At 35.4% G+C, this 26,039-nt stretch overlaps 1 protein-coding gene across 1 annotated transcript in view; it reads left to right on the forward strand.

Annotated features, from left to right (window-relative positions):
* Window positions 1-244: 244 nt before the first annotated feature.
* Window positions 245-26,039, forward strand: part of LOC131831119 (heterogeneous nuclear ribonucleoprotein A1-like) — an 80,713-nt gene continuing 54,918 nt past the window's right edge. Inside the window, exon 1 of the mRNA XM_059173341.1 lies at window positions 245-353. Coding sequence (XP_059029324.1) covers window positions 245-353 — 109 coding nt within the window. The remainder of the gene's footprint in view (window positions 354-26,039) is intronic.

The raw sequence follows: 26,039 nt of genomic DNA on the forward strand, positions 1-26,039 counted from the left end.
AGCGGGGCCTTCTCACCCGCGAATAGGTCGCGAGGTCGTTTTGCGGGTTCCTGCCAATCAGATATTTTCCATTTTTCTCATTTTTTTTTTCCTTAACCCCTGTAAAAGCTGCCCGCCTTCTGCCCCATTGTACGGTTCTCCACAGGAGACTGCCCACTACGTGAAGTGTCAAACATAGTCTGACAATTTAGGTACCACCTAAATTGTGTTTTTAAAATCATTTGTTAACAGTTTTTGGTGACTGATGGACTCTAAAGCTGACTGCTCGGCCTGCGAGACAACCAGAGGCACCGGCGAGGCGCCTCCTGCACCCTCTGTGTTCACGCGCCTCTCATCCTTGGCCAGGGCTGTGGGTAAGTCATGGTCTTATTTGGGCTCTGCTCTTGCCTGTAGCTTTCCGATCTAAGCAAACTTTATGTATCATAATTATATTGTATTGTACTTATATCTACACATATACATATAGTTCTCAGAAAGGTTCTGGAGTTTCGGGAAGGTTCCAAAGGTTTATTAAAATTCCCCAAAATCTTATGCATCCCAGAAAGATTCTGGGGTTTATTAATATTCCCAGAAAGGTCCTGGGTACTGGAAACTTAGCAGTGTGGTCATATGGAAAGTCAACAATGGGTGGCAGCCAGTAGGGGACTCACAAGGTATAAACTTCTTGTTGTCCCTTCCTTTCCAAAGCCAGACTCTTGGGAATTTGGCGTTGGATGCCCATTGGTTATCAATTATTTCTCGCTCAGTGATAGCTGTTGCCTTCTTGTTTTGTGTCTGAGACCCTGGTTTTCTTGCCTGCCTGGGGCATACAGTTGTCGGTTTTTGCCTATGCAGGCAGCTTAATCATGAGGTTGGCAGTACAAAATTATTGCCAGGCAGAAATGTGGGTTGTGCTCCACCTGTGACTAGGGTCTACGGACTGTTACCAGCTCTCTGGGAAATTTGTCTGTCTGCCTTTCTTTTCTGCCTTTGAGAGTGGCTCTGGATCTTGGGATGATGGTATCTTTTGCACCCTCTTTGGGGACACTTCTTTAATCCATGGTGTCATTCAGTACTATCTCTAGTTCTCTTTGTTTACAGGCATTTAAACACGGTCACAAAACTAGGTGTGGGAAATAGGCTGTGGGTAGAAATGACATGAATTCCAAAGCAAAGCATAGAAAAAAGCAAGGCAAGACCACCCTGACTCTTCAGAAATATCAGGTAAGAAGGCCACAGATTCAGGGTGGTCCACTACGCTTGTATGTACAGGGACAGGAGTTGGGGGAGACAGAGAAAGGAAAGAGCCCTCCTCAGGAGTAACTAGTTGCTCTGGACAGTTACCTAGTTTGATAGCAGACTTTGCATGAGGAAGATCTCACCTGCCATGTTGAGCAACTTAGATCTGGAGGTTTGTCTAAAACAGCAACGGGCTCTAGCCTCTTCTGATATAACAACTAATTGTGCAACATGATGTGCGTGACTAATTTTTATAAATAAATAAATTCCCTTCAGTACTGGGTGAAGACCAACAAGGCCATTTCCAGTTATGTGAAGTTTAATTTGGCCAAGCTACACCAACGTGAAAATACTAGTGAATTGAATCTATATAAATTCTAAAACATAACTTAATTCAAAAATAGGATTTTAGAATGTCTCATATATACATTATAATTCTCTACTGTTTGTCAGTCAAAACATTTAATGCTATTTTTGCCAACATTTAACAAAGGAGAAAATGATGAAGATTTTTAATTTTCTGCAACATTTTTTATAAAGGACGAAGTATTTCCTTCACAAGGAAGAGAATGCAGAATAAGGGTGACATTTTCATATTGAGTAGCATTACAGATTTTTTAATCGGGGCAAATTTTAAGTGTGGACTAGGAGCCTGTCTATTTGGTGCCAATGGCAGAGTGAAAGCTTAACAGAAACTTGGAACTTTCTATACAGGGTTTCTAAATGCCTATCACTTCATCACACTGTGTAGTATATGCTCAGTTGATGTTCAGTAATGCTCAAGGGGGTTAGCATAATAGGAAGGTAAGAGTCAAAGGCTGGGTTAGGGGTGGGTGGTGATCCCTGGCCATCAAGCTATTTTACTATCAATTCTAGTATCCTTAAGGGGTTTAAAACTGACACTCTATTCAAAGGTTTAAGCACTTACGACAGCCTTGGGTAGGAGAAGCTCGATTTTCTGCTATAATATTAAAATAGCACTTGTGTTGTACTGAGCTGTACTCACATGAATTTCTGGATCTAGTGGAGTTTAATTCTCAGTGTGGCAGCTTTACAGTGACTGTTTCTAGCCTTGCCAGACTTATGATATATGTTTTTCAATATTTAAGAATTAGTCTTTTCCCCATCCCTTACAGTGATGGCTTTTTGTTTGTTTGTTTCTTTTTGTTTTAAATGAAAGCAAATAGAACAGTTGGCCTTTCTGAAATGTTTTAACACTACTTAAGCAATTGATGAATGATGAAGGTCTGTATATGAAGCTAATAAACATGTCATGAGATACTCTGAAAGTTTATATATTCTAAAATGTTATTTTTTATTCTAAAAGAGTTATTGATTCTGACTTTTTCATTAAAGTATAAAAATGTCTTTATAAATAGATTAAATAAAATATACTTACCTAATTATTTGCATTTGCTTTCATGGAGTTTTATTTTTTCAAATACAAATTATTATATACTTAGAGCTAAGTTTCTGCTTTGATTTAATAATTATAAGCAATAAGCATTAATGATATCATATTTTCTGATTAAATCTACACTTCCCTGATATGTATCAAAGCTAAAAAGGAGGACAGGTATTGATAGAATTGTAGCACATATTAAAACAAAGGTGAAATATACTGCGAATTGGAAAAATTTAACTTTCTCCAATAACTGGAATAACCTACAAGGATAAAGCATTGTGAAATTATAAAACCTTGTCTGATAATCCGTTAAATCAATAAGGTTTATAATTACAGAAATGTTTGCAAAACTAAACAAAGACATGTGAGAAATAATGTCATTATAGAAAGCTGTATCTTTAAGTTATAAGATGAATTACTTGCGGGAATCTAATATACAGCATGGTGATTATAGTTAATAATATTATATTACTGTATATGCTTAATAATATTATATTACTGTATATGCTTAAAATTTGCTAAGAGAGTAGATCTTATGTGTTCTCAACAACAGAAAGAGAGAATATCTATGAACTAATAGAAGTGTGGTTAACGTGATTGTGGTAATCATTTCACAATGTATACATATATTAAATCTTCAGATTGTACACTTATAAAAATCATGTTGTATAACCTAAATATACAAGCTTTTTACTTCTCAGTCATACCTCACTAAAGCTGGAAAAGCTAAACTGAAGAAAAAGAAGATTATCTATATCTATATCTATATCTATCTATAAAGGACGAAGTATTTCCTTCACAAGGAAGAGAATGCAGAATAAGGGTGACATTTTCATATTGAGTAGCATTACAGGTTTTTTAATCGGGGCAAATTGTAAGTGTGGACTAGGAGCCTATCTATTTGGTGCCAATGGCAGAGTGAAAGCTTAACAGAAACTTGGAACTTTCTATACAGGGTTTCTAAATGCCTATCACTTCATCACACTGTGTGATTTATATATATATATATCTATATCTATAGATATATTTATATATATCTATATCAATCATGATATATAGATATAGATATAGATATATCATGAACATTTGTGAAGTTTCACCTGTTATAAAAAATAAGTTTTTACTGGCATAAAACAATAAATCAGTTATTTACACTCCTTTTTTTGCTGCTAAAATGAAAAAAAAAATTAAAACATACTAACCTTTCTTTTGTTTAACTTTAGCCAACATTGCTTCACTCTAATATACTTTTCCAAGACCATATCTTAAAAAATTATTATACTGAATATTAGCATTTCCTTTAGATAATAGTGGCAATTATGTGGAATAGGGTGATGGTTTTGTGTGTAAAAGTTTTTGTTTCATAAACTTAGCTAAAATGCTCCTCTATTTAAATCAGGCTATTTGAAAGGACAGTCTGTGTAAGATTGGCAAGGGTGTTAACTAGGAGGAAATATATTTATGATTCATACAATGACTATATTTATCAAATCTGGAAAGTTGAAAGCAGGACAAAAGGAAGCAAGATGTGGCTTATAAAAAATGCATAAATTATCATAGCTACTTTTTCAAGCCTTTAACTAGTTCCCAGACACTAGACAAAACCCTTTATGAAAATCATCTCATTTAATCCTTACCCTGTAAATAAGGTACTCGTAATCATTTTATAGCTGATATTTATAAAACATGATACATTTTTTTAAATAACATCTGTTATGTATTTTTCACAATCATACCATAAAACAAGTGCAATCACTTCATAAAGAATCTGAGAGCCATTTAGCCAGTTCATTTACCCACAATTGCTACTCTCCAAATAGAGAACTTTTCACCAACATTTTACATTGTTATTTCTATCAAATGAAAAATAATTTGAGAGCTGAAATCCTGGTGACCAAATAGGTCCCTGTGATTATTCATCATACTGAATTTAGTGGTAATTTAGCTTCTGGTTCATAAGACTTAAATTGTATTTTTCTTCATGAGTCCAGTGACTATGTGATAATATAAAAAATAATTAGTCAATAAGTGGGGAAGTACATGTTTACATCTAATAATCCCTAGGGATATATACTAATTAAGGGAAAAGCAGTGTGGGGGTCGAGGGCCTGACCTCCAGGGTCAGAATCCCAGTCATTAACACTTCCTCCGTGTGACTTTAGGAGTAACTAACTTACTTGGTTGAACCTCAGTTTTAACAGTACCTACTTCATAGGATTCTTATAAGGATTAAAAGGATTAATCCATTCAAAATCTTAGAACAGTGCATTTCCAAGCAGTTTTGCAATAATTCTTAAGGAGTACCTTGCAAGTAGGTGCATACACCAATACACATCAATCCATGTGCTCAATTTCTGCTCTCAAGGATATAAGGAGGCAAGATTGGCTTATAAAACAATTTCTTAAAACACTGTGGTTAAAATTTTTAGTGCTTCAGAGAAACCACGAAGAAAATGAAAAGAAAATGAAAAGATAATCCACACACTGGGAGAAAATATTTCAAATAATATATCTGATGAACAATTTGTATTTAGAATATGTAAAGAACACTTGCAACTCTATAATAAGATGACAAACAACTCAAAAAATGAACGAAGATATAAAGATACGTTACCAAAGAATGCCTAGTAAGAACATGAAAATAATGTTCAACAACATTATCTATTAAGGAAATGCATGTTTAAAACACAGTGACATAAAACTTCACTCCAACTAGAAGGGTTATAATTAAAAGACAGACTAACAACTATTGTCAAAGGTGTGAAAACTGAAATTGCCACACATTGCTTGTGAAAATGTAAAATAATACAACCATTTTGCAAAATAATTTGACAATTTCTTACAAAGTTAAACAGAAACTTACCATCTAACCCAACAATTCAACTCCACCCAAGAGAAATGAAAACTCATATCAACCCAAAGATTGTATGTAAATGTTCATAGCAGTATTATTCACAGTAGCCTCAAAGTGGAAATATATGTCCATTGTCTGGTGATTTGATAAAGAAAAATGTGATATAATTATTTAATGGGATACTATACAGCAACAAAAAAGAACAAACTACTCATATACATTACAACATGAGTGAACACCAAAATATGTCAAGTGAAATAAGAAAAATGCAAAAAATTTCATTTTGTATATGAAATGCAGGGGGTGATGTCAAATCTATAGAGACACAAAGAGATCAATCTAGATCTGGAGGTGTGCCCAGAAATTAACAGAAAATAAGACAAAGGAATTGGCAGGGAAGGGGGAGATGGTAGAAACTTTCTAAACTGGATTGTAGTGATAGGCGCACAGCTCTATAATCTACTAAAAAATCATTGAACTGTATACTTTAAATAGGTGAATTTTATAGAAGGTAAAGTATACCCCCCCACACACACACATACACAGCTATAAGAAATGTGGTAAGTGAGAAGTTATGTAAAGGATATTACAAGTAGGTTATTAGAAAAGTGTTGAGGCATATCATCTCACCCTGTCAGGCGTTTTGCATAAGATGGTACCAGCACTGATTGTACAAGTGACCAAGAATTAGCAGCTGGATTTGAAGAAGAAAATCTTGGCAAGCAGACAGCCTGAGAAAAGGCATGAGGGTTAGAAATGGAGATTGAGGCCAGAGATCAGAGACCAGAGAGAGAGAGCCAGAGCATGGTGTGAAATGCTCCCTGTTAGGAGTGTGCATCTTAGGCTGTTAGGTGAACTGAGAAATAATGAAGTTATTTTTCTTTGTGTTCAAGTTGGAAAGTGCATCTATTAATAACGAAACCAAAAAAACTCAACTCTGCCTTCAAATTTTGGAAAGTTTAGTGCTATACTCAGGACTCAAACACATACTGTTTGCAGCCAAGATACTTGTGGTAGCCTAATCACAAATTAGTGAAGAGCTAAGGCTTTATTCTTAGCTTTTATGACTTTATTTTTTATGTTGCAAGAACTACCAAATCAAAATGGCCTTACTAAAAAAAGTGAGAAATGACTACCGATATGTTGACATTCTAGGAATTTTTTATAGGCATTTGAAAACTCTTGGTGAATATACTAATGGTCTTTTAGATAACACTTATTACCTGGGTAATAATTCAGAATAATTCAGAATTATTTAGAGATATGCCAGAAATAACTACTAAGTAGAGACAAGCCTTGAGCACATTTTCCCTGGCCTTACAATACCTTGGTCACTATTATTTCACCAAAGACCTCATGAGAACTGGCAAACCACCAAGAATCTTGGAGAATATTTGTTTTTACTGTTGTTATTGTGTGTCTAGCTCCCCAAAATATATCGGTCACATAAATATGGTCCACTCAGTGCAGTGGATTTTTGTTGGAAATATATTTAAATTAAAATATATAGGACATTTTCTGCCTTCTTTTTAATAAGATATAAGTACTTCTGAAAAAGCGTAAGACAAGTGAAACATTTGCTTCGTAATACAATAAACAAGTCTTGAGTATCTTCTGTATGTCACCTCTCAAGACTCCCATTAGGTCCTAGTATGATAAACAAAAAAAATCCATAAGATTTGGCCCATCAGTCTGTTTCCCTACTGGAATGTAGATGCAGTAAAAGGGGTCAGGAAATGGAAGGACTGACACTAAATTATGACAAAATGTGATAAGACACTCAGTGCTATGGACCTGAATTTTAGAAGTATGTCATGGAGTGTCAAATGTAGGAAAGACTAATTTTACTTAGAGTAGGTGAAAGAGGGCATCAAGGGATAGATGATAGATGCTATTTGAGTTGGGCCTTAAGTAATTAAGTCCCTGGGAATAGGGAATAAAGGCAGTCTCTGTCTCTGCAGTCACTTGTATGTTTGGCAGAAAAATCATTCTCAAGAAGCAACAATAGGATATTTTCCCTAAAACTGCTTTCAGACCCTACATGTTTTAGCATATTCTGTCCCTCCCATTTTTCCCCCTTGAAACTCACCTTTATGTGCATACCGTCAGTTTCTTAACTATACATACAGGACTCTGTCTGAAGACTTTCTCTGAGCTTAGGAACACACTAGGCCTACAAGTAGAATGAGCAGGAATGCCAACTCCACCCCGCCAAGAGCCCTAAACCCTGAGCTGAATTCCACTTAGGGTACTCACATTCGGTTACCCACAGAACCTGTTCATTGATGGATTCTATATATTGACTTCCTTCCTTCCCCTGTCCCACTTCCCTATGCCCCCACCAGTATTTCCTTTGATCATCACCACCTGTTTGAGTTACCCATCATCATGTAACATATTACCTCAAAACGCAGTGACTTAAAATCATCACCACTTCATTTTGCTCACAATTTTGTAGATCAAAACTTTAAACAGGACCCACTTGGATGATTCTTCTGTTTTGTTGCACCCAGTCAGTAGTCAGCTGGTAGATTGGCTGGTCTGTGGTATCTGAGATCATTCCACATGCTTAATGAATAGGCAGGGATGACTGAAAGGCTGGACGTTGCTGGGGCTGTCAACTAAAATGCTAATTTTTGATCTCTCCAACGTGATGGTCTCAGGTTATTCAGGCTTCTTACCTAACATTGTAGAGCTCCCAAGGAAGTGCTCTGAGATTCAGCTAGTAGAAGCTGCTAATCTCTGACTTAATATCTGGGCTCAGAAACTTACACAGAGTTACGTCTGCAATATTGAGTTGACACAGAAATCCCTGATTCAAGGGAGCAGCCATGGATGCCATCTAGAAATGAGAGGGGTAACAAAAATTTAAGACCAACTTCTAAGGCAACACAACCTAAAACATGGGTGTTTAGTTACTGTAAAAGTACCATGTCTCAGTGTTCACAGTTCACATAATAGTCATATACAATCCTATTTGAAAGCACATGGGCAAACAAGCATGCAGATGGAAATTATATGCTTCCCAGAGGAGTCCTGCTCAGTGGGAGAGATCCCACTTCTTTCTAATCCCACACCAACCCTCTTGAGAAGAGAATGCACACGCGTTTCCTGATGTTGTACCCGTTAGCATGCCAGGACCTTGCCCAGGCATGTCCTAAGGCCATTTCTCTCACTAGCCAACCGGTGACATTGAGAAACTCAATTCTCTCTCCTACCTCAACTGTACACCTGACGTTGTCATCTCATTTTGATGTTGCCATTTGTCTCTGCTTGCGATTACTATGATGTGGGTGATCTGGGGTGTGGGGAAGTGGATGAAAGTACGGGCGGTTCAAAGCTTGTCTAGGCAGGGCTCATGATTCAGTTTCTTCTAGTACATTTCTCCTAATCCTTCTACTACCTATCTCACTGGGGTGTGAAAAGATGAAATGGAGTAAGATAAGTGGAAGTGATGTGAAAACCACAGTGCACCTTAAATGTCTAAATTGTTTGAGAGCAAATATCGGTACTATGCCTGGGTCATAATAAATATGCAATAACTATTTGTTGAAATAAATAAATACATTGTTATTAGTTCTGCAAAAAAAAATAGTAGCTTATAAAAATTATACAGAAAAGATGCTTTGATCTCACAGGATAAAAACCAGCAGGTAATTAGAACCAGTAAGTAATTAACTTCAGCAAGAAGTATTATCAATTGTCTCAAACTCACAAATTCAAAGAAATTACAACTGTACAACTCTGAAAAATACAAAGGATCCTAACATGTGCATTTCTCAGAAGGAAAATTTTGGTTGCATTGGAAATAGGAAATAGTAAGGAGAGGGAATTTTTCTGTGAACCAGATGGATTATTTTTTAGCTCTTAGGAAATACTGTAGCCAGCCACCATAAAAGCCTCCGGCTGAGATGTTTAAAGGTGAGCAGTTCCAGCCTTCAGCCAGGCAGTCTGGGGGAGGGGTGAGTCACTGTGCAAAAAGAACAGGGAGTCATGTGGTCCAACTATAAAATAGAAAAATTGCATGTAATTATTTTACAAGCAGAGCGCGATGATGTGAAAGGAAGAACTAATGATGATGCACTCAGCTTGTTAGAGGCTTTTCCTTCTGGGGAACTCAAGGTTACAAGAAGTGCTGCTCACTGGAATTTTTTTCTTTTCTTCCCCTGGATGCATAATGTTACAATAAACCCTGCGCACAGAGGGTTAATGCTGCAAGGATGTTTTTAAATAATTTCTGTGACCAAAGCCGGAGATACAAGCCTAGCAATAATTCTCCCTGACTTCAAGCATCCTGTATTGATTGATTAATTATTCCACCAATGAACTAACAGGTATTGACCTTATCTGGTTGAGTAGCATTTAGCCAAAAGTCAGTAATCTACATCGATCACTTAATGGAACATCAAAGCTCAGCATTCTGACAGGTTTGTGTCATTCAGCAAAAATCTGTCTATGTTTTGCTGATACCTTGACCTTTTGTATCAGGCAGTCTTTACAGAAAACGAAAAGCAAAATTAAATCTTGGAAATAATGCTTTGTTATGTAAAAGGAATTTCTTCTTGGACTATTGCAAATAGCTTCTGCTAAGATCTCATTGAGGGGTTTCTTTACAAATTGAAAAGCTTTTCTGCATGTTTGCAATGCATGGTATTCTGCTGAAGCGTGAAATTATCAAAACAATGAACTCTGAGATAATTAACAGTATAGCAGAGCTTCACAGAGGTAACACTGAACAAATCGGGTTCTCTCAGGAGAGGTCCATGTGAAGAAAACTTGGGACAGTGAATCAGAATAGGCAGGATGGGGTGCTGTCTGTCCTTGCACATTCTGAGTATCAGAATCCTGATTCAAATACTCAGTGCACTGATCCAATCAAATACCTATGTATCTATCTCGAAGATGAGAAGTTTGTTATAAAAACAACAGAAGGATCAGTTGATAATATCTCAACCCACTTTCACAATGAGAATTATATACGTTGAGGTATCTATGTATGGTGAATATGACAAAACACAGTAGATTCTTTTTAGAGTTCCATTTCTTCTTCTCTAAAGGAGTGGTGATGAAATCCTTAACAAGCATGGCTCAGGCAGTGTTCTCTGGAGTAGCCCCTCTTGAATCTTCTTCTGTAATTCCAATACTAATATTGTTCCACCAGGCCTGGCTATGTAAGGATGCTGCTTTTTGCTTCAGACTCTTATTATTAAGTATAGCTCATGCACTTGACTGAAGCATAGTTCACTTAGTACTAAGGCTTGCCTTCTAGGAAGAGTCAGCTACTCTCTGATATGTTAAGATGGTAGTTCTTCCCATGCAGTGCTGTGTCACAGAGCAATGTACTCTCTCTGCATCTCTGCTCCTAAAGGCTGCCTTGGGTCTGGAGCATTCAGCTTCTCATATCTGCTATGGTCCTTCCTAAATAGGCCTCTTGGGTTTAAACCGCTTTTAGTGTGAAGCAGCTACTGTCTTGGAGTCTCACTTAAAATGCTTCTTATAATTGCCAGGCACCATTTTAATTCATCATTTGCAGAGCCCAATATGCCTTTTCTGTCTGCACTTGAAGACAAGTCATGCACAGTGGCTCTCCTAGTTTGATAAGCTTGGTTTGTGTCCTTGACTTGTTAATTACTTAAAGCTAAAATTTCCGTTTACCCGTAATGTTTTCAATGAATGTTGACTATTTTCTACAACTAAGCTAATAATAAGTATCTATAATAAAATGGTAAACAGATTTTAGGCGGGGTTCTTATCTTTCTATTCTATATATTATTTCTGTGGCACTGAGTAAATAGTGTGCCATCAGTTTCATTATCAACAAAATATGGGTGTTAGAACAAATTTAAGGTCCATTATATCACAGTCTATTATGCTTTTTTGAATATTAATCAAAAACTTATTTCTGGATATGTTGGAGGAAAGTTCACCAAAAAAGAAATATAATATACTAAAGTAGCTTTTCCTAAAGCTAAAATGATATCAGAAAAGCCATGAATAGGAAAGATACTGCACTAACCTTAAATGACCACATGGAGTGATTTGATTTCTAGATAAAGTTCAATGCCTTTTGAACTAAAATTAGTTTCATTAAGAATATGACCCAATAGGCACATCTCATGTGGTGTCACAATCATTCAAGAAAAAAAATGGCAGGGCGCCTGGGTGGCTCAGTGGGTTAGGCTGCTGCCTTCGGCTCAGGTCATGATCTCAGAGTCCTGGGATCGAGTCCCGCATCGGGCTCTCTGCTCAGCAGGGAGTCTGCTTTCTCCTCTCTCTCTCTCTGCCTGCCTCTCTGCCTACTTGTGATCTCTCTCCGTCAAATAAATAAATAAAATCTTAAAAAAAAAAAAAAAAAAAAAAAAGAAAAGAAAAAAAAGAAAAAAAATGGCATAAGACATACAGGTTCTCTGAGGAAGGAAAAAGAACTCAGACTTTCACCTGGGACTCAGGTGCTTTTGTGGTTCATCAACAATGACAAGGTTCAGAGAATCATTGAAAATCTTAAATGGATAATTTTTACATTATACTTATGTTCCCTTTAAATATGAAATGATTAAATGAAAATGGCTAGAAAAAACAAACATCTTTTGTTGTGATTTAGAGTGTATGATGTATTTTGTCTAGAAATTGTTCTTACTTCTGACCAGGGCACATATTAATACTGACTGTCGACTGACATCTTAGTCACGTATTTGGATTTCATGTCGATTTGTATAAACTGGAGAATTTTGTCTCCTTATATATTTTGCTCCACAATATAAACAGGTCAACTGAATTTACATTAATGCTTATTTATCTTTATAATATTCATAGAGTCCCTATATGCTAAGTGGAAAATACATTATCCTCCCAGAGAAATAAATGTTAATTTATTTTTTCAAAAGCATTAACCCTTGAATTTCATATTTAAAAAAGAAAAACATGTATCTTCTTGACAAAACAAATTAACAGGATAAAGAGCCATACAATTGGTCAGATCTTGTTTCAGGCAGCTTGGAAAACAAGTGTATAAAACATTAATCAGCATAACTACATTAGGTGAACTCATACTAATTGTTAAATTTCTAGAAGTTCAGTCTTTGAAGGGAATGAGGAGCAAGGAATCTAAATATATGATGTTCAGTGAATAATATACACATTTTTGACTAACACAAGAGACATTACTGCAGTTCAAGGTTTCCCAAATGTTTTGGTCTCGGGACATTTTCATACTCTTGAATTATTATTGAGGACTCCAGAGAGCTTTGGTTTATGTGGGTTCTAATCAATTGATATTTACCACATTAAAATCTAAAATTAAGACATTTTAAATTTTTATGCATTAATTTTAAGTGATGATAGCATTTTACATGTAAAGCTAGTAATAGTTGTAAGAAAAAAAAAAACTTCAAAAAATAATGAAAAGAATGGCATTGTTTGTGGCACCTGGGTGGCTCAGTGGGTTAAAGCCTCTGCTTTCGGCTCAGGTCATGGTCCCAGGGTCCTGGGATCGAGCCCCGCATCGGGCTCTCTGCTTGGCGGGGAGCCTGCTCCCCTCTCTCTCTGCCTGCCCCTCTGCCTACTTGTGATCTCTATCAAATAAGTAAAATCTTAAAAAATAAAAAAAAAGAATGGCATTGTTTTAAAAAAAAGAATGGCATCGTTTTACTTTTTTTTTTTTTAATTTAACGTATCTTAACTGAGGAAAGCTGGAATCTCACATATGCATTTACATTTAATCTGTTGAGTATGTCATTTTGGTTGAGATAAATGAAGAAAATCAGACCTCACAGTGACTTGTAGATGGAGAAGTATTTTAATAGATTTTCACATAATTGTGGATATTCTTCCTTAATTCTATAGCAAAACTCAGTAACTGGTAGTTAACTAAAGTTTCTTTGTTATGTGGACTCTGTAACCACATCAGTGAACTTTTTTGTACACTGTTCTATTAAAATTCTTTATTATCTGTGTAGAATTTTTTATTAGGTATAGGATTTTATATGAGATTTTTACCCATAAATGATTTTTATTAGACTTTATCTTTTAGAGAAGTTTTAGGTTTATAGCAGAATTAAGCAGAAAGTACTGAGTTCCCATTTAAGTTCACTCTTGAATAACATGGGTTTGAGCTGTCTGGGTCCACTTAAACATGGATTTTTTTCAATAAATACGGTACAGTACTATAAAGGTATTTTCTCTTGTGATTTTCTTAATGACACTGTCTTTTCTCTAGCTTACTTTGTTTTAAGAATACATCATATAATGCATATAATGTACAAAATATGTGTCAGTTGAGTGTTTATGTTACCAATAAGGTGTTCAGTTATTAGTAAGAGTAGTTATGTTTTGTAGGAGTCAAAAGTTATACACAGATTTTCAAGTGCTCAGGGCTTCAACACCCCTAACCCATACATTGTCCAAATCAACTGTACCTCCTACCCTAAATAAGCATAGTGTCCCCAACTACCAACATCCTGCATCAAAATGGTATGTATTATAATTGATGTACGACTTTTGTCACACCATTATCACACAAAGTCCATAATTTAAACATTAAGGTTTATTCTTGGCCTTGTACATTGTATATTTTGACAAATGTACAGTGACATTTAGTATCATACAAAGTAGTTTTATTGTCCTTTAGGACAATTGTCCCTTGTGCTATGCCTATTTATCCCTCCCTCCATCCCCCATAACCTCTGACAGCCACTGATCTTTTTACTGACCTCATAGTTTTGCCTTTTCCAGAATGCTATGAAGTTGGAATCATATGATTTGTAGCCTTTTCAGATTAATTTCTTTCACTTAGTAATATTCATTTAAGTTTCTCCATATCTTTACATGCCCTGATAGCTCATTTCTTTTTAGCACTAGTTAGTATTCCATTGCCTAAGATGGACCACAGTTTATTTATCCATTCATCTACTGAAGGACATCTTAGTTGCCTCTAAGTTTTGGCAATTAGGAATAAAGCTGCTGTGAATACCCAAATGCAGCCTTTTGTGTAAACATAAATTTTCAACTTTTTCGGATAAATACCAAGGAGAGCAATTGCTAGTTCAAAGTGTAACTGAACAGGGCCACCTGTGTGGCACAGTCAGATAAGTGACCTACTCTTGATTTTGGCTCAGGTAGCAATCTCAGGGTCGTGAGATAGAACCCTGCATGGGGCTCCTCACTCAGCATGGTGTCTGTTTAAGACTCTCTCTCCTTCTGCCCCTCCCCTGTGAAAGCTCTCTCTCTAAGATAAATAAGTCTTTAAAAAGAAAAAGAGAAGCAAATGAACCTCAAAAAATAAAGCATAACTAAACATTGTTCAGTTTTGTAAGGAACTGCCAAACTGTCTTCCAAAGTGACTGTGCCATTTTACATTCCACAGATATGAATGAGAGTTCCTGCTGCTCCCCATCCTTGTGAGCATTTGATGGTATCAGTGCTTTAGATTTTCATCAACATAATATGTGTGTAGAAGTATCTCATTAGCTTAATTTGCGATTCTGTAATGGCATATGACATAAGCATCTTTTCGTATACTTACCATCTCTATATCTTCTTTGATGAGGTGCATCCATGTTTTTTTACATCATGAATTTGTAATTTAGAAGCTATTGGTTCCCAGAGTCATACAGATCTTATCTTCCAAATGTTGACACATTTCATAATGTCATATCAAAAATTTATATTCAATAATATCACTACCAGTCTCATCAGAAAAATTTTTACATATTGTCAAGTTCATTGTGGCAAATGCAAGGCCCTAAAGATTCTAGGTTTCTTTTAAATTCTCATATATTATCATTGGCAACATATACCATCAATTGCTTTCCTGTAACAGGATCATTTAATTCACTTACAGGAAACTGTAGTCAGATACCTAAATCCAAATAACCATTCTTTTTTTTTTTTTTTAAGATTGTATTTATTTATTTATTTATTTTTTAATTTGACAGACAGAGAGAGAGACCAAAAGCAATGGGAGCATCAGAGGAAAAGGGAGAAGCAGACTCTCCACTGAGCAGGGAGTCCTTTGTGGGGCTCAATCCCAAGACCCTGAGATCACAACTGAGCCACCTAGGTGCCCCTCATTCATTCTTTAGAATAAAAATGATGTTTTGGGGAGGGGAAAAAAGCATCTAGTTAAGACCTCTTCACCAGTAACTGCAGAAGTGTTTTCCTTGAGATAACCATCATGTTTCTAAATGCAGCACAACTGTTTTACACGTACTTCCCACTTTAGCATGTGGAATATTAAAAAGACACATAGCTAGTGGTTAAAATTCAATATAGTTAATTTTTATGCTTCATTATTTACAAGTTAAAACTTTTTTTCTTTAATTTTGAATGTACTGCAGTGAAAACTATACTGACCATAGTAGAGTTTTATGTAAATGCTTTGATTTTGTACTAAAGGACCATTTACCCACTGTCAATTTTGTGTCATGCCATAGTGGAAGACAAATAATGTGTTGGTATTATTATATAGATATTTTTGAACTTTGGACCCTCCCCCACCCCAGGAATCTTAAGGACCCCTAAGGTTTCATGAACAAGCCTTGAAAAACTGCTGCTCTGTGTTTTTACCTATAGGAGTCTTGAGGAATTACTGAAATTTGTTCATCCTCATTCTAGACAAAAGTATGTATACAAAGACTTTGCATATGGTTTTAGGGATTCATGGACAATCATGAAGCCACCCATGGACAACTAGATATAATTAATGAACCCTACTTAATAGCCATGGGTTTTATCAGTTGCCCGTGTAGAATTTTCTATTAAAAAACTCTGAGAGCCTTTAAAATATAAGTGCTTCTTTTCAAATATAAGATTAGAATCTTATATTTCAGGAATCATGGGTGCCACATTCAATGTCATAAATAATTAAAAGGAAAACCATTTAAATAATAATAATGATGTTTCTATAACCAAGTTTACAGATGACATTTATAAAAATCCTCAGTTCTGTCCCTTTAATGTCTTCACTGTTAGGAAAACTAAAATAAATTATTTATAAAGATTATTTAAATTTTCATGGGCATGATCTTAAATGAACTGACTGGGTACTTATTTTCTGGTGATTTCAGGTTTATTTTGTTTTTTGTTTTTTCCCACCATACTCACAGATAAGGAAATTAAATAAAGGTTTTCTACATTTGAACTTGTTGCTACCAGTGAACTCAGAAGAGTATCCCAGTTTATACCCAACCTCAAGTCAGTTTCAAAGGTATCACAGAATAGCCAAATTGATGCTGTACCCATGGATCCAGTGATGTAGTAAACCATTATTGGTATCTACAATTTTTAAAAACTGTCAGTTTGGCATTATTTTTCTCATACAAATAGACACACATACTCACACCTTAATAAATGCATTTTCTGGGGAAAGGGAAAGTAGCCTTTTAGTACCTTATTGCACATAAACCCGGCTTTATGTACAGAAAGTTACTTTACATGGATAATAAACCTCACGTAAAATAGTTATTTCTGGCAGCTAATTTACCTTTATAGTTTATAGAGGTGCCTTCTTCATAATGGTACCTTCTGATTCTACTTTCCCTGAGTTCAGCAATCAGTGTCAATTACTGCTGGTTTCCATAGAAACAAGACAACTAACGGTTTTAAAATCTTCATTCATGAACTAGTTTTACAAATAATGTAGAGTTTGGAATGGCTGCTTACTAAAGACATATTGCTTGAAACAGATGCCAATAAACTTAACCCTTCAAATGATGTTTAAATTTTTCATGTAGTTTTCAATAATAGTAGACCTACATATTTAAATATTGTGATCTATACATCAAACACTAAGAAGGGATTAAGTGAACTTCCCCTGAAGGGACTTGAATGAATTGCATAATATGGAGGCAGCTGTTGAGCAGTCACTAAACTGACTTGTTAGTGCACATTGGCTTCCGTTTGTCAGGAGCTTACTTATTTTTATCGATGTTAAGGAAAAATCCAGATTTTCCTTTAAAAAATTGGTATTTAGAAAGACTTTCTATACCCCTCCAAAAATTAGAGAAAGATATGCAATATGATTAAATTAATAATATTAATTACATAGCTTTAAAATGCATTCTTATTATTAAGTAGTGACACCAATTGTTGATCTTTGATAAGTACTTGCTTTGTATGCTATCTTAGAACTTTATGTATTTGTAATACAAACTTAATGGTGTGAAACTCTTTTAATAGTTATCTTTTTATGCATGCTATGGTTGTACATGGATAACGCATCCACAACCCATTTATAGTACTTTTTAATTTAGTAACTAAAATACAATCATGAAGAGCAATACAAATCAGAGATCCATCAATTAGTGTGTGTCATTAAAGCTAGGATCATTTTTCATATCTATAGTTTCCTTTAAACTATTTGCCAGTTTCTAATTTTGTTCTGTTGGCATTGCTTCACATTGTTGAGATCACAGCAAAATGTGAGGTTTTCATACTGTCTTTTCTGTTCATGTGATACAGCAGTAGAGCACTAATTCATCTCAAACTGTTCAAGGAACTATGAGATAAGGCATTATCTAGTCTTAAGGTACACTAGCAAGGAGAAGGAGTACTGGTTTCCTGATTCTTTGAACTCCATATACATCTTGACTGAGCAGTAAAGTTTCATATTCCTCCTCTTAAACGCATGTTACCACTCTCTTTTCAGAACCAAATGTACTGGGGGTCCTCTGAAAGGATGGCGCCTCACACTTCTTTGCAGGATATAATTTACAGTCAAAAGGATGCTTTATCTGTGACACTAAAGTTAATCCAAATCTCATTGACCTTAGGGCAGATTATGCCTCTGTTTTAGGTTTGGTCTTGGGTGTTTGCATCTCTGTTATATGCCTTGGTGGGGTTACTTGTCCTACATTTGTTAATGTCAGGAGTTTGCCATAGCTAGAGCTCTCTTATCTAGCATTTCAAAGGCAAGTTAAAAAAACCCAGCAGGGCCCTGCTGAAATATTTTCTTTCAATACAACGAAGCTGCAGGCATAAAACACAATAGTAAAATATACAATAGAACCAAGTAAAAGGCCTTTATAACAGATCTTTGTCATAACATCAGCTACTGTTTTTCTCAATTGACATCATATAGATCTCAGTTAATGAAAAGAGACATGGAGCATATTGCATCAAATAGATGCTGGACAGGAAACAGAAAATGGATCATGAATCTGGGCCCCCTAGCTAAAGCAGTCAAACATCTGAATAGCAAAAGGACTAATGTGTTTTAGCTGTCCTCCCTTTCAGCCATAAACCCAAGAGCAACACTGAAAGCGCTTTCTTTTCGAGGCTGCTCACCAACCCCCTACCCACCTCACCTACCATGAAAGCCAGTCAGCAAGGATCAAAAACATTTCCTTTTAAATGAATCATGGCAATCCAATAAAGATGCAGCACGCAGATTATGTTCAAATCAATGATGGAACCATAGCCAGTATCAGCAGGCCTCAAGGAACAAAACTTGCTCACAGTCAGGGGGTGTCTGTCCAATAATGAGCTGTGAAACTAAACACAGAGCACATGCTATGCTCTGGGCAAAACCCCTCAAGCTGCTACTGTTTTGGCTTCTTTCAGCAATTTTGGGGTGTTGTAGCATTGTCCTCTTTCTTACCCTCCCCAGAAGGACTATGAGGGTTTGGCTTAGTTTAGCCTTTGGAAGGGAGCCTTCAATGACACAGTTATATCTGGGAAGTACAAGCAGACAACTGTAATGTTACTATCTAAAAATAAATGTTCACATCAATAGGGAACAGGACTGACTTAAGAGTGAATTACTAGTCATGGTTATTTAGAACCCTGACAAATGAATACAAAAAAGATTCTTAAATATTCAGTTATTAACATTGCCAATAATTACCTATCAGTTATTTTTTAATTGCAAATATCTGAGGGGAAAGGAGATATTTTTCTGTTTGAAAGGAACAAACTTATTTTTTTGCTAGATATCTATCACACTTTCATTTTTTTTAAATATTTTAATGGCATCAACCAATCTGCAGAGCTCTCTGATTTCTTTATACATCTCTTCCCTGACACTTGCTATTGTTCTTTTCATGTAACACTTAAAGCGTGTTTTAATATTGTCATGGCAAGGAGACAATGATGACACTAGGTTTAGTATGCTAAGGTAAGAACAAAAAGAGAAAAAGATGATCAAGGATCAGCCCACAGAATTATAGATCATGTTTCAGAAGACCCAAGTTTTCATTCCGGAGTTACACCAACTAAACTTCGGGTGAGCCATTTATCCCTCCGGAGCTTTAGTTTCTTCATCAGCCACATCTTTTCAGCTTTAATTTTTTTTATTTTTAGATCCGAAAGTGTGCTTTCAATGAAGAGAAAAGCAATCCTGAGTCTTTCAAATTTAATCAAAAGAAAGTTTATGGCCTTCAGACCCTTTTAAGAGCATTCCATGTGTAATATAAAGATTTGACAAAAGTTGGTCTATGGACTATTTTTCTTTTTTCATATCAAAGAAATTTTTACAAATATGAGCTACCTTATTTAATCCATTACCTGCTAATAGCTTCCTTTATGGTTAGCTCAAAGGTCTAAAATAATAACTAATGATCAGCTGCTTGTGAGAAAACTCTCTGCTTCTGAGGACACTTCTATTTTCTCTAAATTCAATAGCCCATTGTATTTCATGTTCATATTCCCAGGGCTTACTGGTTTCTGTGAACAGTCAGGGCATATGGTCCTGTTATCCTCTCGTAAGAGGATACAACCAGTTTTTTTCTAAATAGGAGGAACTTATCAGATCTAGACAGATCTCTAAAACACCTGTAAGATAATTTGGATTCATAGCAGTGATAAAATAGCAAACAAATTTTCCTCTCCTAAAAATGATAAATTATTTTATTTCATTGAGCAGACCTTTCCTTATCTGATTTGTTTTAAAAATGATAAATATGTCTCCATAAATCTGAAGGCAACCCAGGAGTTACCATCTACCTAATTGAATCAGAGCTTATAGGATTCAAAGAGATAACACATTAAACAAATGAGGGTATTTTATATTACAAAAGTGGTTATAAAATTCACCTTTGAAGAATACAGGGTGAAACAAATACTCAAAGCAGATGAAGTATCAAAATTGAAGTGTAATTACTGGAAACTGTCTCCATTTATGAATAAAACCCTGCTCAAAATCTCAACTGCTCCTCTGAAAATATTCTGGCCAGTGTTCTTATGATTTCCTTATGGATTAACCTGTTGATCACTTAGTTTCTTGAATTTTTTTTTAAGATTTTATTTATTTATTTGACAGACAGAGATCACAAGTAGACAGAGAATCGGCAGAGAGAGAGAGAAAGGGAAACAGGGTCCTGCTGAGCAGAGAGCTCAATGCGGGGTTCGATCCCAGGACCCTGAGATCATGACCTGAGCTGAAGGCAGAGGCTTTAACCTACTGAGCCACCCAGGTGCCCCAGTTTCTTGAAGTTTATAATGAAATCTTTTGTCTGTAAACTTCCTTTTTTGTTCATGACCTTAGTGTTTCTATTTCCAACTACTAAATGTTCCATGGCTTTGATTTTCATCTTTTCAAGAAAAGAAAATCCTCTTTGAGCTACACAATGGTTTTTCAATATTTGCTATCAGCATTTAGCTTCCTGTCTTATTTTGCTTTCTTCTTGGGCTATGCCCTCTTCCCCCTTCTGGCTTCCCCCTAATTGACAGTTGCTTCACTTCCTCTGAACTCTTTGTCATTATTTTTAATTTTCTACTTTCTCTTTAGTTCTTTTCAAAGTAAGATTCTAACTCCTGTGACCACTACTGGAAAAATGTCTGGCTTTAGAATTCTGCTTCTGACTCACTGTCCCTGCCACATGGCTGGAGGAAATCTGAAAACTCAGGGTGACTTAAAAGAGAAGAGCTTGGTCTCTGTAGGCAAGCAAAAAATGAGCTTCCAATTGATTTTTATGAACAATGACACTAATACCATTTGGAATCAGGGATCTTTGACACAGTCTCTTAAGATAGAAAAACAAAATCTATTTTTGGCATCAGAGTGGCAGGTAATTGTTTCATTTCATATCTGGAGACTTTTCAAAACTAAATGAAAAATTTTCTTCTGAATTGGCTTAAGTGAATACCACATGAAATTAGTGAATCTTTTTCAGTTTAAAAATATGTTCACGTATCTCTTTAATTTAACATAAATAAGGAAAAGAAAGAAAAATAATAATGAAGTGAAGAAATGAAGTCTGAAAAACTAAGACACGTGTAATATACTGGAAAGGAGAGTAACCTCAGGATAGCCAGAAAAAACTTTAGAAAATATAGGTGAGATCACAATACTCTCTAGATCAAAATTCTCTAAGGGCTTCCTATCATATTTAGAATAAAATCCAAACTTCTTATTATCATCTAATCAGTTCTACATTATCTAATCCTTGTTAATAACATCAACCTTCTACTTCTTCACTCTCTCCATTCCATAATCCAAAACCTTGCTCCCCAATGATTCCACTGGAGATTCAGATGTGTTTCTCAGTTTCTTAAGCAAGCTCATTTTCACCTCAGTATGGTAGCACTTCCTTTTCCTTTTCTGGAATGTTCTACCTCCAAATCTACTCAAGCATTTTTTCTTCTACTAATATAAAACATCTTCAGAGACACTTTCCCTAGTTCTTCTATTAAAAACAAAAACAAAAACAAAACCACTTTTCCTTACCATTGTCCCCTTTTATGCTTCATTTTCTCCTATAACACTATAGAAAAGAGTGCCAAGCGTAAAATGTATTACCAAAAGTTATTTGTTAAATAAATGGATGGGACTAATATGTCTAAGAGTAAAATGAAGTAATATACATAGAGTACTTAATACAGTGTCTGGCACAAAACAACCTCTCAAAAGTTATCTTCTCCTGTGATTACAACTTATGATATCTATCTTTTCCCATTAGATTACTAGGTTTTTCTTATAGCAATGACTGTGCCTTTTTCCTTTTTTCTTATCATTCTATTATCAGAATCTAGGACAGTTCCCAACTCATAAGGAAGTACCCACTAAATATTTTTTGGTTGAATGGATGAAAGAAAGAATATTATATGCTAGGCAACACCCTAACATAATTACTAATAAAACCAACAATTAAGATCTGAATACTCCCAGCTCAAAAACCTAATGTGTGAAATTAAACAAGCATTTAAGTTCCCCTCATTCAGTTATACTTATTGAGAAACTGCTGTACACAAAATGTGTTGCTAAATCCAGCAGAAAAAGCGAAGATGAATAGCAATAGATGCAGCCTCCACAAAGCTCAAGATAAGGCTATGAATACCTTAGCTGGTGTGGAAATGAGGAAGCACAGTTAGACAAAATTATCACAATTTTGCATTTGGATACCTTGGAGAATTGCAGTATATAAATTCAGTGAAGAAACAAAAATGAAACAAGTAGATATTGAAATATAATGTAAATAAGAGAGAAATCATTTAAAGCCCATAGATTATATTTAATTTTATAGTTTAATTAAGACCCATCTACAGTTTTGATGCAGTTACTACCACATACCAAGAAAAGTAGCCATGCCATTTTCACTAAACTATTGTTTCCAAGAGTGTATGTTACACCTTCATTAAAATCTTCTAAATAATCAAATTTAATAACAAATTTCCAGATCATAAAAAATAAAAGATTAAGTATTTTAACTAAAAATTCTAAAAATAAAACCCATAATGTAAGAGACAAAAATATATGAAAAGAATGATTTTAGGGCACTAAGAATAAAATCTTCAGGCAGACATCATAACATACTTAAAGCCAGAGAGAAGAATTTTAAAGCATTTTTTGTATGTTTTATTTTTAAAAGCTTGCTACATGAATTTATATAGTTTATATGATGAATCCTAGGACAATAATGAATCCTAGTTTTCAAAATGTATGTACTGAATTCATGATTTTGAAGTAAGCTATATCTGCAAAATTATTCCAGAAGCATACACCAAATTTTCCCTTCAACTACAATAAAAACAAATAATTTTGTCTTATTCTTAACAATCTTTTCTAAATGTGCAAAAACTTGAGAAAATTTTTACATTAATTACATTAATTAAAATGAAAAAAAAAACCAGGAATTACCTTCTCATGAAACCAGGATAAATTAACTTTCTTTTTTTTTTTTTAAAGATTTTTTCTTTATTTATCTGACAGAGATCACAAGTAGGCAGAGAGGCAGGCAGAGAGAGAGGAGGAAGCAGGCTTCCTGCAGCGCAGAGAGCCCGATGTGGGGCTCGATCCCAGGACCCTGGGATCATGACCTGAGCCGAAGGCAGAGGCTTAACCCACTGAGCCACCCAGGTGCCCCAGGATAAATTAACTTTCTAAACAGCTTTTATTAAAATAAGCTCCACAGAAATTACTACAATAGTTTCTTTTCAAATAGTTCTCTCTGAATTATCATATCAAATTATATTCATCCAATAAATATTACATAATTTATAAATGTATTCACAGGACCTAAATTAACAACTTCTGTAATTAGCTTGGAATTGATATTTTCTGCAGATAAGGAGCTAACGCAGCACCTCACTCTCTACAACTCAAGTTTAGTGGTGAATTAAAGATGTTAATAAAAAGTAGTGCTTTTATTTTGAAAAAAGTAGAATTGCATACTTCTACATAGCTCATTTACCTTACAGATAATTCTTATATCTGATATTAAACTTCTATATTCAGTTCTGCCAAAAAAATGGACTAGAAAAACTAAAAAGAGGGGAAAAATTATTGTATGTAGTATGATCAGTCCTAGATTTTATGCTACATTTGAAGCACAAAAGTCTGATTCCTTTACCATGTTGGTCACCAAGGTAGTGAAAGGAAATGAGTGTGGGTCATCAGTGCTGCTCAGATGGGCAAGGGATGTCATGTACTGCTAAGTTCATTCTCATGGAGTAGACCAATACTTAAAAGTACTTGAATTTGAATACAATATTTTGCTTTTCATGATCTGAACTTTGCCATGAGTTCACTGTACTAAAGCAAAGGGGAAAATACTTTGATGGGAATAACTTATTTTTTAAAAGGAGAAATGATAACTCCCACAGACTCGGGAACCCATGCATTAATAAAAATTAAAGATTTATGAATAAATCAGCAAATGAAAATAATTGGGATGTCCTAAATGAGAGAACCACCTCCTTCCTAAATGTGTATGGATGATATTTGCAAAAGCAGGATAGTGCTTCTGTAAACAAAAGGACATGGTGGACCTCCTCATTAACCTGCAATTCCTCTTTGACAGTGATTCTTCTGGCCTCATAAATAACATAGAACAGAAAGAACTTGAGTATGAATACATACATTTTAAAATAAAAAAAACTCATTTAAAAATATATATTGTCAGAATACTAAAATGCATCATGTCAAGTTATGTAATTACTGCATTTTTAGTTATGATCTGATTATCTCTCACACAACTTTAATTGAATGTTCCATGACAGAATTGTAATTCAAATCCCAGAATTCTACCTGTTGAAGGTATTTCAATAATGAGTGTAATCAATATGTTAAATAAGTATGCTGTGGAACTGCCATCAAAATGCTTCAAATTCTTTCTCTAATCATTTCTTTAAACTTTCCTCTGTCCCTGTAAGAAAACTCTTCAAGATCGGTAAATTTTCTACTCTCTCTTAGGTAATAGATAATCCTACAATTGATTTTGATTGCAAATGGACTCCATTCAGAAATTAGATTTTTCGGGGTGCCTGGGTGGCTCAGTGGGTTAGGCCACTGCCTTCGGCTCAGGTCATGATCTCAGGGTCCTGGGATCGAGCCCTGCCTCAGGCTCTCTGCTCAGTGGGGAGGCTGCTTCCCTCTCTCTCTCTCTGCCTGCCTCTCCATCTGCTTGTGATTTCTCTTTGTCAAATAAATAAATAAAATCTTTAAAAAAAAAAAAAAAGAAATTAGATTTTTCATCCCTCTGCAAAAACAAAAACAAAAACACCTAATCTCAATTTGATCCTTCTCTTCTGAAGTGTGAAAGGGATTCCTGGTTGCCTTCTTTTCTCATTTCCCTGCGTGCTATCATACCCCTCCTCCCAATACTTTTGTACTTCCTCTAGAATGAAAAGTGGGAAATTTTGGAGAGATAAGGATAGCACAGGTCATACTGAGCTTGATGAGGTCTTTTTTTCCAGTTCGGAACGTATTTAGAGTTAAGCTAATTTGATGGTAAGCTTTCAAGTCTTCTTGGAGGTTCCCTGTTAAAACTCTTTCATATTCCCTTTGACTAAGATGGATGCTTCCTTCGATCCTGGGTATCCAAGAAATCCAGCCTCCTTCTGCTGAGACTTTCGTGCCTCTTGCAGACTTTATGGAAGAGAGTTCAAGTTGATTTCTTTCTGGTTGTCTGTAGTATGGCCCACATCTGCATGAGGAACACTCATGCATTCTTTGATTCGACAAACTCTTAGACTGTTCTCAATGCTACACCAACTGACTGTCTTGGTTCTTTCCAACAAAACAGCTAAGTCAACCCTTCCCTTGCTTTTGGATTTCCCAGGAAGATATCATCCTCCATGTCTCCCAGTTTTCAGGAAGCCCCTTAAAGCCCTTATCTCTAAGGTCAGAGT

Source organism: Mustela lutreola, chromosome 5 (genome assembly GCF_030435805.1).
Source record: "Mustela lutreola isolate mMusLut2 chromosome 5, mMusLut2.pri, whole genome shotgun sequence".
NCBI lineage: Eukaryota > Metazoa > Chordata > Mammalia > Carnivora > Mustelidae > Mustela > Mustela lutreola.